We start from the raw sequence: 14,548 nt of genomic DNA, 5'->3' as shown, positions 1-14,548 counted from the left end.
CATGAATTCTGCCCCAATGACTGGGCTGAGTCTCTCCTAACAGAAACATGCTGATATAAGCTGAAACTACAAAACAGGGTTTATTTCTTTAATTAGCTGAAATTCCTTGAAATCTGAGATTTCTTGCTACTATGACATGAGAGGCATAAAACCAGCACCTCATCTCCCAAACGAAATTTGCTGTTACAGTGATTGCAACCAAACAAGTTTAAGAAATTTTGACAGCTTTAAATGTTTGGGGAATTACCTGCATCCAAAATGCCTTGTGCCAGGATTGCTCCAAACTTTGCCATAACATCATCATGCTTATCATTGATCACTTTGGAATAGAGCTGCCTGAACTGGCTGACCTGGATAAAAATAATGAAAAGGAGGAAAAAGAGAGAGAGATTATAAAACTGACTGCATGAGTCAAATATTCCATCTTTAAGGGAAGCATCCTCGATTTCTGCATCCTACGATGACATTTGCATTTTCAATAGGTTTAGTCACTGGTGTTACAAGTCACCCCATTAATAATTAATTACAGAGATTTTCCCCACTTGAAGATATCCATATACTGATTTTAAACTATTCAGGATGGACGTGCATTTCCAAACCATATTTTGCAAACCTTATAGGACCACCCTGAGAATCTCTGGAGTGTCACTGGAATAAAAGACCAATTGATGAGTTTGTAGCAAGAACTACTCTGTGTTCTTAGGTGACTGACACTGCACTTTAATAAATTTCCTCCATTTCCTATTGCTGAAATCCTCCAACTTATTCCATTATTTCTGTACAATATTTCTGCTGTATTGATAATGCCCCTATGATGCATCATCAGCAAATTTTGCTACTGTACTCCTACCTTTTAACTGAGAATCATTAAAGAAAATATTTAATACAGTAACAGTTTATGCCATGGTATGTTCACCGCAATATCTTAAGTACACAGTAAAGGAAACTGCTAAATCTTTGCTTATGGCTGCAGTGGTTCAGGAAGGTATTAACCTCATATGGAGCCAATGCTCCATCTCTTTGGAGAAAGTGATGGGGCAACTCATCTCCTACAAAATGGAGCAAGATGTCAACAGCCAGCCATTTCTTAAGCTGTTGAAGCAAAACCTGCCAGAGTTTGTCTAGTAAAGCCCTTTTGTCCCCTATTATTTTTCCTTCAAACCACAGCAACAAGCACAACCCAAAGTATTGTGTAAGTTTATTTCATATGCTATGAAACCCACAAGCTTTGTTTCTCCCTTGAAATCTTCAAGCACTTCAAAAATTCTACAGCATTTGGAAATGCTACCAAGAAATTTATTTGGGCAACTTCCAGGAGGAACACTAAAATATAGACAATGATTAATTTCATCTTTCTAACAAAATACACAACCCATTCTGATAATTAGTGCTGGCCAAAATGACATGGCACTGAGTTCAAATGAAGCCAAACACAGAACCTTGGAAACAGTGAGGAAACAACAGAGACTTTGAGATATAAGAACGATACAACACCATTTCCTACCTCAAAGCCTGTCATTTATCAGGCTGTTTACCACTTCTCCCTCCACCAGTCAATATTCATGCACATAAAGCCCAGGAGATTGTCAAGAACAAGATTTTATAAACAGTTAATGACAGGAAATATTGGCAGGTGATGTGCACAATGCTTCTGGCAAATGCAAGCTCTTAAGAATAAGAGCATTAATAAAATCTAATAAAACAGATTTTAAACTGTTTGCATGTTCTATCTATCTTCTTCAAAAGATGAAGTTATTCTGCATACACTTGCCCTCTTGAAGGAGTGTGCAGAAACATCTCACAGTATCAGGCTTTCGTAAAGTAAAGGTGCAACTAGAATATTGCAAAAATCATTCTTGCACCCTAGCAAGACCTAGCATTTCATCTAAACCACAGAAACAAATTCTCAACAACAATCTGGTCCTGGTTTCTTCACATCTTGAAGACAATAGGCCAATATGACTGAAGGAGGATGGAAGAAAAGGCTTGACCTTGTTTATTATTTTCTCATTTTGCCAAGATGACTATCCTAACACAAAACCAGGAATTGAATTTACTTTTTCAAGTAGTTCGACACTTAGTTTTATCTCCAAAACTGCTGACTTAATTGCCCTGCAGGTCACAAACACTTAATGAAGTTGTCATTGATTTCTGTTATGATGACCTCATCACATCTGTAATTTAGGATTCCATTTCACAAAATAAACTTGTTAATATTTTATATCCAGCACTAATACAGTTCTTAAATGTATCAACAGAGGCCAGGAAAAATCTTGTTGGCTGCACATGGAGGAATTGTTTCAACTCCAAAGAGACCAAACCACCTTTACTCAACACCTGCTACCCCTTTATGGACTTCAAACAACTTTCAAGTTCAAGGAGTGTTCATGTAATTACAATTCCTTATTTCACAATTCTTTATTTAAACTTTTTATTTAAATTTAAACTCTTTGAATTATTCATTTAAACAAGATTGAGCACAACAAAGAGGAGGACAAACACATTGAGAAGATCACAGTGAAGTTATTTCAAAGGCATACTTTTACCCTTTTCTCACAACAAAAATGGCTATTTTAAAACCAAAATACTTTGATTCTTAAATCTCTGTTTATTCCTGGCATTTCAGCATTGCAATGCTCAAAACCCTGATAGCAGTTAATTCCCGAAAAAATCCTAAACTGTTTAAGGAAGATTGTTTGCTACCGTCTTCACCCCAAATGATCAGCAGAGGATTGAAAGTATTTCTAACCCAAAGCTCACAAGTAAGAAGTTTACTGAAAAAAAAATATAAAATCCCAGAACAGACAAAACTGAGCAGCAATGACAGAAAGCTGGCCAGGCTCTATGACCCACTCTTTATTAAAATCACCATCTCTCACACGCAAAGCATCTCCAAAGATTTACAAGCAGTGAGATGATGATACATATAATTTAGCTTCTTTGTAACCCATCAAGACCATACAGCTTGTGGGATACAAAAATCATCACACTCCTCTTCCTAGCTGCTTATTCAGCAATGCAAATACCCACATCCATCACATTAGACCCTTTGGCACAGTGTCCAACGTGTCACTCAGGAATCTAATCTGATCAAAATATGTCCCTGCAATCCAAAAATGGCTCCTTTTCTGAACTCCACCCTTTCACATCAGAGTTGAGTAATTTTTTTTTCAGACTGGCAGAGAGCTCCAAAAAAAGTTTCCCATGGATAATAAACAACTTAATTGGCAGCATATCCCCCAAAATATTCCTTTTACTTTTGAGCAAGAAACCATAATGATTATAATCAACTTTTGGGGTATTTACAACAAGCAAAATTTGTATATTCTGTGCTTAGTTCCTAAATTGGCAGAATATTTCAGGTTTTATTTATTATTTTGTAATCTGGAATTCTGGGGGTTGTTTCTGTTTGGTTTTTAATATCTGTAGTGCTTCTATGACCAGACAATGAATTGCCTTCTGTATCTATATCAGGTAACAATTTGGCATCAAGCCGTTTCAGTTTCTGGCCCCATTTTTAAACAAGCCACTGACCCCCACACTATACATCTCCTCCTGTATTTGCTGGCCAACTATTTTAACTACTCTTTTATCAAGCAGAAGCATCACACATAACTTGGAAGCCAAGGTTTCCAGGCCTCTTTGGGGAAAGAGATCTGCCTTATTACACACCTCAAATAATCTGTGTTTTCACTAGCTGTTTTCCTACTCACATATTTCTTTAGGACAAACAGAGTCTTTCACCTATTATCTCAAAAAGCCAGAAACTCCAACAGGCAGCCTCAGCAAGTGATCCACATTTTAGGATGTCTGACTGATTCAGAGCAGATTGCAATGCCCATTCCAAGAGGATTAGGGTGCTTTGAAAACTAAAATGAATGGATTCTCATAATGTTCTTTCATATATAGAAGTATCATCCTTAATTCTTTCAGGTAGGAAACTGAGGCATGGCAGAGCTATACAGTTTGTCCAGTATTAGAGCGACACAGAATAATTAAATCTGATCTTCTGTATTGAGGCCTGGCATTCCAATCACCTGACCAAGGAACAAACAATAAAAACAACAATTAATTTCTTTCCACAGAGAGATGAAATTCAACTTCACATTACAGAAACTCTGTATTTTGGAAGACAAGGGGATCCAACAAAAGTCTAGTGTCCTCCACTGGCTTATTCAAGTGAACTACTATTCTTGGCTTATTCACTTGAACTACAATTCTGATAATATAAACAACATTCCCAGAATCTGCTCAGTGAAAACTAATATTTTTCTTCCTTTTTTTTTTTTTAAATAATTTGAAGGAACAAACTGTCTGCCAGCAAATTTTCATGTTCCATGACTTGGAAATAGCCAAACACCTGTATTTGTAGATTTCCTTCTCTGACTTTCCCAAGTAAAATTTTCCACTGGACACAGAGGGTTTTTTCCTTCTTCTCATCTAAATGAAGTAAAAAGTGGCTGTTTTTATCACAGTTCAATTTCTAAAATGACAACAATAAAAGCAACCCATATACAGCAGATGAGCAGCAAAGTACCAGCTACTGCTGTGCCTCACCACTCACCAGAGCAGGTGAAATGTGGAACCTCAGAGCTTCTCCTAATGCGGACTTTTAGTCTGTACAAATGTTTGCATATCATCACCTGTCACACATTCACAGGGAACCTCCTTTTAAAAGCTAAACACAGCATATGCAAACCTTTTCGCCTTATGAGCAGAAAACTCCATTAAAAATGGAGTATTTGCTATAAACTCACTAAGCCAGCTCTGAAGCTGTTTCACCTGAAAAATGTAAGACTAACTACAAAGGAAACATTGTTCTTACAGGACCTCTCTGCGTGGTGACCACATCCAAATCTAAGCTTACTATCATCAAAACCAATCTCTTCACAGTCACTTTCCTATCATTACAAGATGCTTTGAGGGCTTTCAAGGAAGAGCATTTATTCTTGTAGTGCCCAGGGTTAGAATGCTGCCATCCACCAGGCATGTTCCCATCATTCAGAGCACATGCTCTGATCCAAGCAGGAGCTTTCCACTGCACATTCAGCTCTGGCTCTTTACAAGACATGTGCAGTCTCTTGCCAATGCTTAAATGCAGTGCCAAGCACTAAGATTTGGCATCCAAGACAATTTTCCCACCTAACAGGCTGGTATGTGAGGTGTGACACACTACCTTTGGGCACGTGATCTCAGTCTGCTGGATCATGATAAGGGCAGATGCAATGAGAGCTCCTTGACGCACATAGTTCACGGGATCATTTGTCATTGGCTCAAGCAAATTGATTGCTTCCTAAGAGAAATGAAGAAATACAAAGTCACAGTTAATACTACTATTTTTAGTATGCCAGGTTTCAATTCTCCAGTGGAAGGTTATCAGATTGATGCTATCGGATATACTTTTTATAATGTTTTGCCTAATCTTGGCAAATGAAGCAGAAACCTGTATTTCTGTAGATTTTAATCTAAAAATTGGGAAGAAAAAGAAAATAAACACTAAAAACAAGTGATGAATGGGTGGAACAAGATCTACGTGCAGAAATAGGGCAACAGCTAAACAATAGGTATAAGCAACAGATGCATTCATCACATTAGATTCCAAATTCTTGGCCTTAATTGTTAGAACCTGTAGCATTTAGCATCATTTAGGTAATCTCTTGTTCAGAGTGCTCTCGTGTCCATACTTAAACTGAGGACATGAGCAAATGCAGTTGAGTGCCGAGTGCAAGAGACTCCCAGTTCAGACCCCTCTTGGTGTTACTTCCATTACGGTGAGGCTTTTAAAAACAAGTTCATTTTATACAGAACATTATTTCAAAGAACCACTTCTAAAATAGCATTATGCCTTCACTAAGACTGCTTTTGTCATCTGAGCTAAGTTGGAGGCTGTGCTTCTTCACCTGAAGGTGACTCATTCACTCTTTGGCAAGCATTCAGTACCATGGATGAAACACGCACTATGACAAAAAGCTGAACTTTTTGATCTCCAAAATTGAATATATTTGGGCCTTCAAAACCTGCTAATAGAAGCTCTGGAAGGCATGTGTCTGTGTAATCAGATGGTTTAGGTCATCACACAATGCATCTGGAAATAAAACAAGACTAATTTTTGCGACTAAAGCATTTCCACTTAAATTAACTTGTCAGATGCAGCAGATTAAAAATAACTAACTCCTTGATTCCACCTTCCACTTGAGAATAAAGCGACCTGGATAAAAATAGGACTCTCAGATTTGCTTTCAGATCTGCATGCTTTAGCTACTAAAGATGGCAGGCAGTGCACGTCAGCATTCTGTGCTTTTGGCAGCACAAGTGACACTCGGGAGTGCTCACGCAAGAGCCACGAAGTGTTTAATACTGGAAGAGATGAGACAGATAAGCAAGAGATTTATCATAGACTCAGAAGCATGACATATTTGTCTGTGCACCTGTTCTGAAACTGCAATTCTGTACCACTACAGATTATCATGCACATGTGGGAGAGGCAGAGGGAGCTTATTCCCAAGTTTACTTGCTGCTTGTTCCAGTGAGTGCTCACTTCCCATGGCAAGAAGTGGGAATCCTTCTACTATAAAAGGTCTGTTACCATCCATGAGAATTAACCTTCACTGATACTTGTAAAGTGAGAATAAAATTTACTGGTTGTTACTTACACTCCTGAAACTACAATAAATTTAATTATATTTCATTGCACTTGGCTTTACTACATGGATCTTCCATGAATCATGTAGCACAGGAAAGATGAAAAGAGCTAGAAGCTAAGCAAAACACCTGCTGTTTTCCTGTCACTGGCACTCCAAGGGCAAAGGAGTATTGATTTTGGAGTCCTGAACATACATTTAAAGTTCAGTGGCAACTTGACAGTAAGAAAACTCTAAGAAAAGTTTTGAAGACAAAATTCCAAGAATGTGGCAATAATGTATAAAAACATTCTTTTATTTTATCTATTCTGTACAAGCAGGAAAAGAAACTCTACGCCCAGAACAGTTAAAGAATTTAAAGTAGTGCTGTACTCCAGCTGGCCAGCAGTGTACATGTGTGAGAAACCCATCTGCACATGTGCTGTTTGCACACAAACGTGTCTGTGGCAGGAAGGAGCAGGAACAGTCTTGGCCACAGATGCTTCTGGCCCTCACCTTGTTTCCAGTGCCTGCACAGCAGATCCCCAAAGCCATGGCAGCCCCATAACGCACGTGGGGATTGTAGCTCTCTGACAGCAGAGAAACCACACTCGGACACTGCTCTGGAGTCCTAGAGAAAGGCAAAAAAAGAATGTTGTTTATTATTAATATTGTTCTTCAAAATATGGTATTGTGCTTCAAAATGTGGAGACTTCACTCTGTTCATACCCGAAAATTTCAAATTGTTCTTCCACGCTGTATGTTTTTGCATTTCTCGAAACTTAACCAGATGGGAGGAACAAATGGGCTAAGAGAACAGCGATGTGCACAAATTAATAAACTTTCCTATCACTGCAGATAATCACACACAGTTCCCACTACTAAAGTCTTCCTTTTCAGTGCTTATTTTCTGCCTTTAAAAGATCACCCAGCAAAATGATAAATCTATTGAGGCTGAGGTCTTTATATCTAGAAATCACGCTTTTTTGACAGGCTTTCCACTAGTAGAGGTTTACCCTCCACAAGACACAGAGTACTAAATTTCCCATCAGCAGACACAAAACCCACCACCAGTACTCAATCAACCTTCAAGGCTGGTGGGTCCCAAACTCTCCTTTGCAATCATGGCTTCTGCCAACTCCTCCTCACCCCCATCTCCTGCTGTAAATCACAGCATGAGAGGAAATGCTGACACAACACACACTTCCAATCAGTTTATGAGCAATGTCTACTGCTGCCTCCTTACAGCGTCATACTGTGACTGTTGCTGCCTTCTAAGAGATCTGAGATGGGTGTATATGCTCCATGCCTTGCCAGCTGGGAACTAGTGTCCTGCTGCTCATTACAGCAACAAAGCTTCCAGCCCAGTGCTGGAAGATGAAAGAGAGCCTTAATTTCCCACAGACAGAAGCACATGGTGCTAATGCAAACAGCTTTGTCAATATTGAGTATTTCTGAAGTAGGACAGAACTCACAGGTGTTGATATATTAATTTCCTTCCTGTCTTCATGGTCTTATTTATCCCTCCTTTAATTTTGATGCCACACAAACCACTTCACAATATCAAGCACTGCCAGTTTCAGCATATCCAGTCTCATGACACCACGAACACAAGAGCAATGCAGGAATGCAGTTGGTAAGTACATGCTCACGAAGAAGAAAGATGTAAAACTATAAACTGTGATTTCATTATATCTGTTTATAGAGTGAACATCATCTGGCTCTTCATGCCATCTCATGGTGTCTTGCAGCCCAGACTAGCATTTTAATTGTCACGTTCACAATCCTAGAAGCAGTCTTGCAAGCCATTTACTTCTACTATAAACTGATTTCAGACTAAAATCTTCTTGGAAGAAGCCAAGAGCATGTTAGTTTTAGCTTCCTTTCTTACATTTGCTACACTGAAAGATGGAAGTTGGAGGGTGGCAGCAGTACCTCTTTGTACACAGGAATTATGTAGGATCATTGTCTGCCAAGGCACTCAACAACTCAAGAGAGAAAAAACACTACAGAGTATACTCCAGCATGGGTTTTATTTAAATGAATAGCTGAATCATAGAAAATAGTAATAAAAAAGACTTTAGCAATAATCTAGTTCGTTCTCTTCTTTCATTGTGACAGGGGACAGAAGACATGTTCATATAATGACACACTCATACTTCAGTTATACTCTACACACATAATCAATTAATTTCTACTCCAGCTATTCCCGTTTCAACACTTTCCCACGCTCTCCTCCGATAACTAGTCCTGAACTCTTCTTTGCATTCCTCTCTCCTACTCCAGCTGATCACAGACAGGCAGCACTACCACACAGGCTCCAGTCCTCCTCCAGAACTGCTGAAGGGACCCAAAGGCACCCAGGCTTCAGAGGCTACTCAATGCCTCAGCAGTAATGGCAGCAAGCACCCACACTGCCCTCCTCCCCCCACACCACTTCCATCTGAGTCTTCCCAAAGCAGCCACATGGGGAATGAATCCCACCTACCAACATGACTTTACAACCCCCCTTGGCCTTCAACAGCAGCAAAAGAAAAAACCACAAGAGAGAAGGAAACACAAAGCTGCTGGGAACTGCTGCCTCCAAGATGCAGCCATGATAACAAATGTTAAGAAAGGGAGACAAGCTGGGCAACAGAACAATTCTGTCGTGCCCTATGAGTGAATACGGCAAACTAAAAGACACATTTAAAACTACCTATCAGTCTGTTGCTCAACTAACAGCTTAGATGCTGACAATGTTTTTTTAAAAATGAACTGATGTGGAGACTAGGAGACACAAATTCCATAATAAATGAGCCCAAGCATTCAGCTGCACAGAAGACTTCAGCTCTTGCACAAAGACCCTTAACACCTTTGTGTTTGCTTTACTTCAGATGTTAAACAGGCAGATTGTGAGCCAAAGAAGAGAAAAACACTTTCTGGCAAAGATGTGATTAGGCACTCTGAAGCATTAATCATTAAATTCCTGTTCAGAAAGCTGGATTTTATAGAATCATTAACTTGGACACGTATTTGTGTCTGCAGGCTCAGAAGTTATACCACAGTTTTCATTATAAAATCAGGATGAATGTACATTAATTGATTTTGGAATTCTTGGCCAGATTTAAGTTATTTGTGGCCATTATTTGAAATACTTTTATCTCAAATCTATCCATAAAATGGTCAAACATTTTGACAGCAGGCCTTCCATTAATTCACTTTGGGAGTTGAAGCAACTTAACGGGTCCCACTACTTTCCTCAGTAATGCAGTTCTCTCAACCCCTTAATCTTCAAAAAGTGTCTTCTCACATAACAGAGATCCAGAAGGCAGATCAACAAGTGGGAAAGAGTCTTGCTAAAGCGTGTATCAGAGGAACAGGACCTCAGTGCACAAGAGCACTGTTGGCATCAATGCTGAAGCAGTAACATTTGCTTACTCCTTTATTGCTGAGATGTTTTACAAAGTCCTACATGGTGTTGCCAAAGGTCAGTATAAACTCAAATCCACACTCCATAAAACTTATAAAACCCAAAACAATTCTGTCAAGTGATCAAAAGAGAAGTTAAAAAGCCCTCATAAGCAGTCACAGGCTGTAATCATGCTCCCATGGCACTACTTCCATCTGGTACTCCAGTTGGGGAATATGTTTAAAACATGACCATGTCCTCCTTCCCCTGGCGCTTCACTGAGAGCACAGCCCCTCGAGCTGCTGACTTGACATTCAGCACAATCCAGAGGGACAGTCCTCCTGCTGATGGAGGAAGGTTCCACTTCACTGGTACCAAGACCCACACAGGCTCCCAAACCAAGTCCACCCCTCTGGCTCCCTGCTGGAGACCTCCTCCACTCTGTTGACTGCTGATGGCTGAATCAATGTGGTGACAGAGTAGAAACCTCTGGTGGGAGATGGAGAGAAATAATGAAGAGTGTGAGAAAACTTAAAAACAGTACTAAAAAAGAGAAGTGGTTTGTCACAATTCACACTCAGCAACCGGCTACTCCTACTCAGTCCTAATACAAATATCTGTCATTATTGCAAGTTAAACACAGAAAACAACATCACATGAAATACCAAAATAGCATTTGGAGATTCAGTGGGCAGAAGTTTTATCTCCAGACACAAAGTTTTCCTCCCCTCTTTAAAGTCACAGTAAAAATTCTAAACCTGGAGTAGATTTAATGTATTTTGAGGACAGAAGCAATGTACCATAGTCCTCTAGCATGACCTTCCCATAACATAATCCAGTAATTTCATCTTAAAATTCCTACATTAAAGCCTAAGGCATGTCTCTAATCTGGGCTGTGTATCTTAGAAAGTTAGGCAATGTCTGTTTTTGAAAACCAAATTATCTTTAATGCACTGGTTCCTTCCTTTTTTCCTAACACTGGTTTTACTCAAGCAGTTTGCTTTTGCAATTACACTTTACTACAACAGCAAAATGATGACAAAAAAATGGCCCAATTATTTCCTTCATTTTCATCTGAAAACTGCTCAGCTGCTCCTACATAAGCCATGAAACCACAGACGTCAGTGAACCCAGACCTGTACACAAAAAAACCCAACATCACAACTAGCTTCAACTTTGTTCTGTTACAAGGAAACTAAATTAATAAAGAAGCCAAAAATCTCTGAAAGTTTCTTCCATGGAAGTTCAACAGTGTAGTCAGCTACAGCTTTGTTTCCACCCTACATCAGGATAAGTTTTACTGTTGTGATAAACGGGCTGCAGATAAAGGACTTCCTCCAAGATCCAGTTTGGTTTGTTTCAGAAGTCAAACAAAATCATAAAGAAAAATAAAGATGCATCAAGACAGCAATAAGAGATTCTCAGCAAAACATAATAGCTGGCATTTTATTAGTTTTACTCACCAACTGGTTGCTCTTGAAACCTCCACAAGAAACAAACACCCAGCACTGTGGATTTTGAATCTTCCCAGAAACCAGAACCAGGGAAAACAGAGAGGAGCTGCCTGACTCCTGCCCACTTGCCTTATCCTCAACTCTGAACTCCTTCCTGGGACTGTTCATTTATTGGATATAATTAAATATATGTGGCATTTATAGATAGATATATCTAAATGTCATATTCTCTCCATTAAAAGCTGATACATAGCTTGTAAGTAGCCTAGAATTTCTGAGAAACCAAAGATAATTTTGAATTCTTCATTACTTCCAAAGAGAGAGGAAAGAAAATTTTTCTTAAGCCTCCAGTGCAAAAATTAACAGAATGAAAACCAGGATATTGATTGTTAACGCAGACTAATACGAAAAAAAACGCCCAGGTCAGCTGGACACCGAAGGTGGCCAGATTCCCTTTCTATCCATGGTGTTGACCTAAACTGGTTTTTTTTTTCCTGAAGGTCATTACAATTGCAACACCTGCAGTTATCATAGTTCTTAGCAGGCTTTGCCTGCAAGAGCCTTATTGGGCTACTGAAAGTTGAGGATCACAGGTACATTGGCTCTTAACAATCCACTGTAATCTTTTTTCCCCAAAAGGCATGCAACAAGATAAACTAAAAACTCAGACTGCCATATTTTGGAGCACATTCCACGTCAAGTGTCTTATATCACAGACCAGCTAAAACCACATCCTTTGAGCAGTTTATCTCCAGTCCTGTAAGCTGCACATTTTCAAGGTTAATGCATTACTGACATTTTTCTTTATATTTCAGCAATTTTTAAACATGAAACCTCACATTTATATATATATATATATATATAAATGTGGGGTTTCATGTTTAAAAATTATATATATATATATATATATATTACCATATATATATATATATGGTAACCTCAGTAAGTAAATATACAGAATATACATGAAAAAACCCCATCACTTTGGTCTCATGATTGAGACTAAAAATGGAAGCATCTGAAGCATCACTAATTTGCACTTATTTTTCAGTCTAAATATTTAAGGACTATACAACTCACCGAAACGCCAGAGAATAGAAGAACAATGTCAAATACATCTTCTAAATTCCTCATTAAATGTCCCCAGTCATATTTCAAATTATTCTAAATATTTATAACTTCTTTAAACTATTGGTCATGAATTCATCATTTTATACAGAACTATTTCCACAAGTTGTTCTAGCAGTGTAGTGGCAATGAAAAAAAAACCCCAAGTTTAACAGAAGTTTCATTTCATCCACGAATTAGTTAACAAAGGAGAAATGCAGGTATTAACTGCACAATTTCCAGTCATTTCTGGAGGAGGGGGGTGTGTAGCAGAAAGGGGAATATATAGAAAACAGAAAACCTGCAGAGAAAAATGCAACAAACCAATACATTCAGTGTAGACTAAACATCCCATCTCTCTCTCTGGACAAAAAAATGATCCCAGCTATTCCCAAACCAGGAATTTCCTGCAACTAAGTCATGTAGAGCACAGCAAGTGAACTTGAGGGAAATGTACTGACTGAGTAGCACTCACCAGAGACAGCTCAGATCTGACAGAGACACGGCTCTATAAAATAGCACCGGCAATTTGAAAACAGAAGTAACAGCAAGGGATGGGAAATAAAAATAATATCTTTGTATGGCTCAAATATTCTGTTTACAGTGGACCAGGAGTGGGGTCTAGCAATATTTAACGTTTACCATCATTTACACAGGAGAAGAGCTGGAGGTGGGGACAGGACAGTGGCCTGCAGAAAAAGCCTGGCCACAAGATACAGTGAAGAACCTGCTGCAGATCTGTAACAGATACAGAGGAGGATGTGTTTCTCAAATGATTCAAACCTGGCAAAGCTCAGAAAACAACACAAAGGGCAGATATGTTTTTTATCTCTCTGAAATTAAAAAATGCACCAAAGAGGTAAAAATACTTGCAAGCCAACATACCACTAAACTTGTATCATCTTCTGCAAGTTCCTAAGATAACTGGTTTTATGTGTATTTTAAAAATAATTTCCTTTTCAATTAGTTAAAAATGTATTCATTAGCTTTCATCAGAACAATCTGCAGAAAAAACTTCAAGTACAGCTAGATTAATGCCAGGACATCCTTCAAGATTTATAAAATATAAACCAGAAGTTGATTAGACTTAGTGGATCTTAAGAAAAAGTGAATCCAAATGCTCATTAACCAAATAAAGTATTGTCTTGTCTCAATTGTATGTTTTCATGTGCTCTACTTTCTCCGTACTATCAGGGGTGACAATAGGAAGGTGGCCAGATAAGGAAACAGTATAACCATACCTGGATTAATCTCTATTTTTGTAATATATACTTCTCTGATGAATAAAGATATCAACACTCGATTGTAAATGAATACAGCATGGAATCTTATTGAAAGTTTCCTTTAAACAGGAAAAATAAGAAACAAGTGAAAACTACTGAAAATTCTATTGTATGATCTGAATCCACTTCGAGTATTTCTGTTAATTTCTGACAGCAGCCTTCTCTCTTTGGCCCCACATTACTGGCATTCTAGAGAGACAATTTTTTTTCTTTTTTAAAGAAATATAAATTGATGCATAGTTCAGTGAGGACCTGATTTCCAGCTCAAGGCTGGTGAGCAGAAGCAATTCATGGAATGTGTCATACAGAGGGTCAGACCATGATCTCATGGTTTCTTCTGGGCTTTACTCAAGGACTTATTACACAATTTTGCAGCTAATGTCCTTGGAAGTGAACTCTATTTCCATTTTAATGCAGAACTATAAGATGACACTGAGGCTATACACACATCTGACTGAAAGTTGGAAGGTAACAAAAGAGAACACTCAGGATAATAAAAAGCAGCTGCAGAAGGAAAGTTTTAAAGTAACAGTGCACACACTTAAAATAAGTGTGCTAACAATACTTTTATAAAGTTAGGCAAGAAAAAACCTGGAGTGTTTACAGGGCTGTAGAACTTTTTAGGGTTAACTATGCTTCCGTCCAGAAAGCAAGTGAGCAAAAGAGCCCAGAGAGCGAGCAGCAGACAGACAG

The 14,548-nt window shown here is 38.6% G+C and overlaps 1 protein-coding gene across 1 annotated transcript in view; it reads right to left on the bottom strand.

Annotated features, from left to right (window-relative positions):
- PSMD1 (proteasome 26S subunit, non-ATPase 1) overlaps positions 1-14,548 on the bottom strand; it is a 63,549-nt gene that overhangs the window by 11,770 nt on the left and 37,231 nt on the right. The window contains exons 17-19 of the mRNA XM_032120271.1: positions 7,137-7,251; positions 5,177-5,293; positions 248-350 (exon numbers count right to left, since the gene is read on the bottom strand). Coding sequence (XP_031976162.1) covers positions 248-350; positions 5,177-5,293; positions 7,137-7,251 — 335 coding nt within the window. The remainder of the gene's footprint in view (positions 1-247; positions 351-5,176; positions 5,294-7,136; positions 7,252-14,548) is intronic.

Source organism: Corvus moneduloides, chromosome 10 (genome assembly GCF_009650955.1).
Source record: "Corvus moneduloides isolate bCorMon1 chromosome 10, bCorMon1.pri, whole genome shotgun sequence".
In the NCBI taxonomy this organism is placed as follows: Eukaryota; Metazoa; Chordata; class Aves; order Passeriformes; family Corvidae; genus Corvus; species Corvus moneduloides.
Note: the sequence above shows the minus strand (reverse complement) of the source record. Positions and strands in the feature narration are given on the sequence as shown.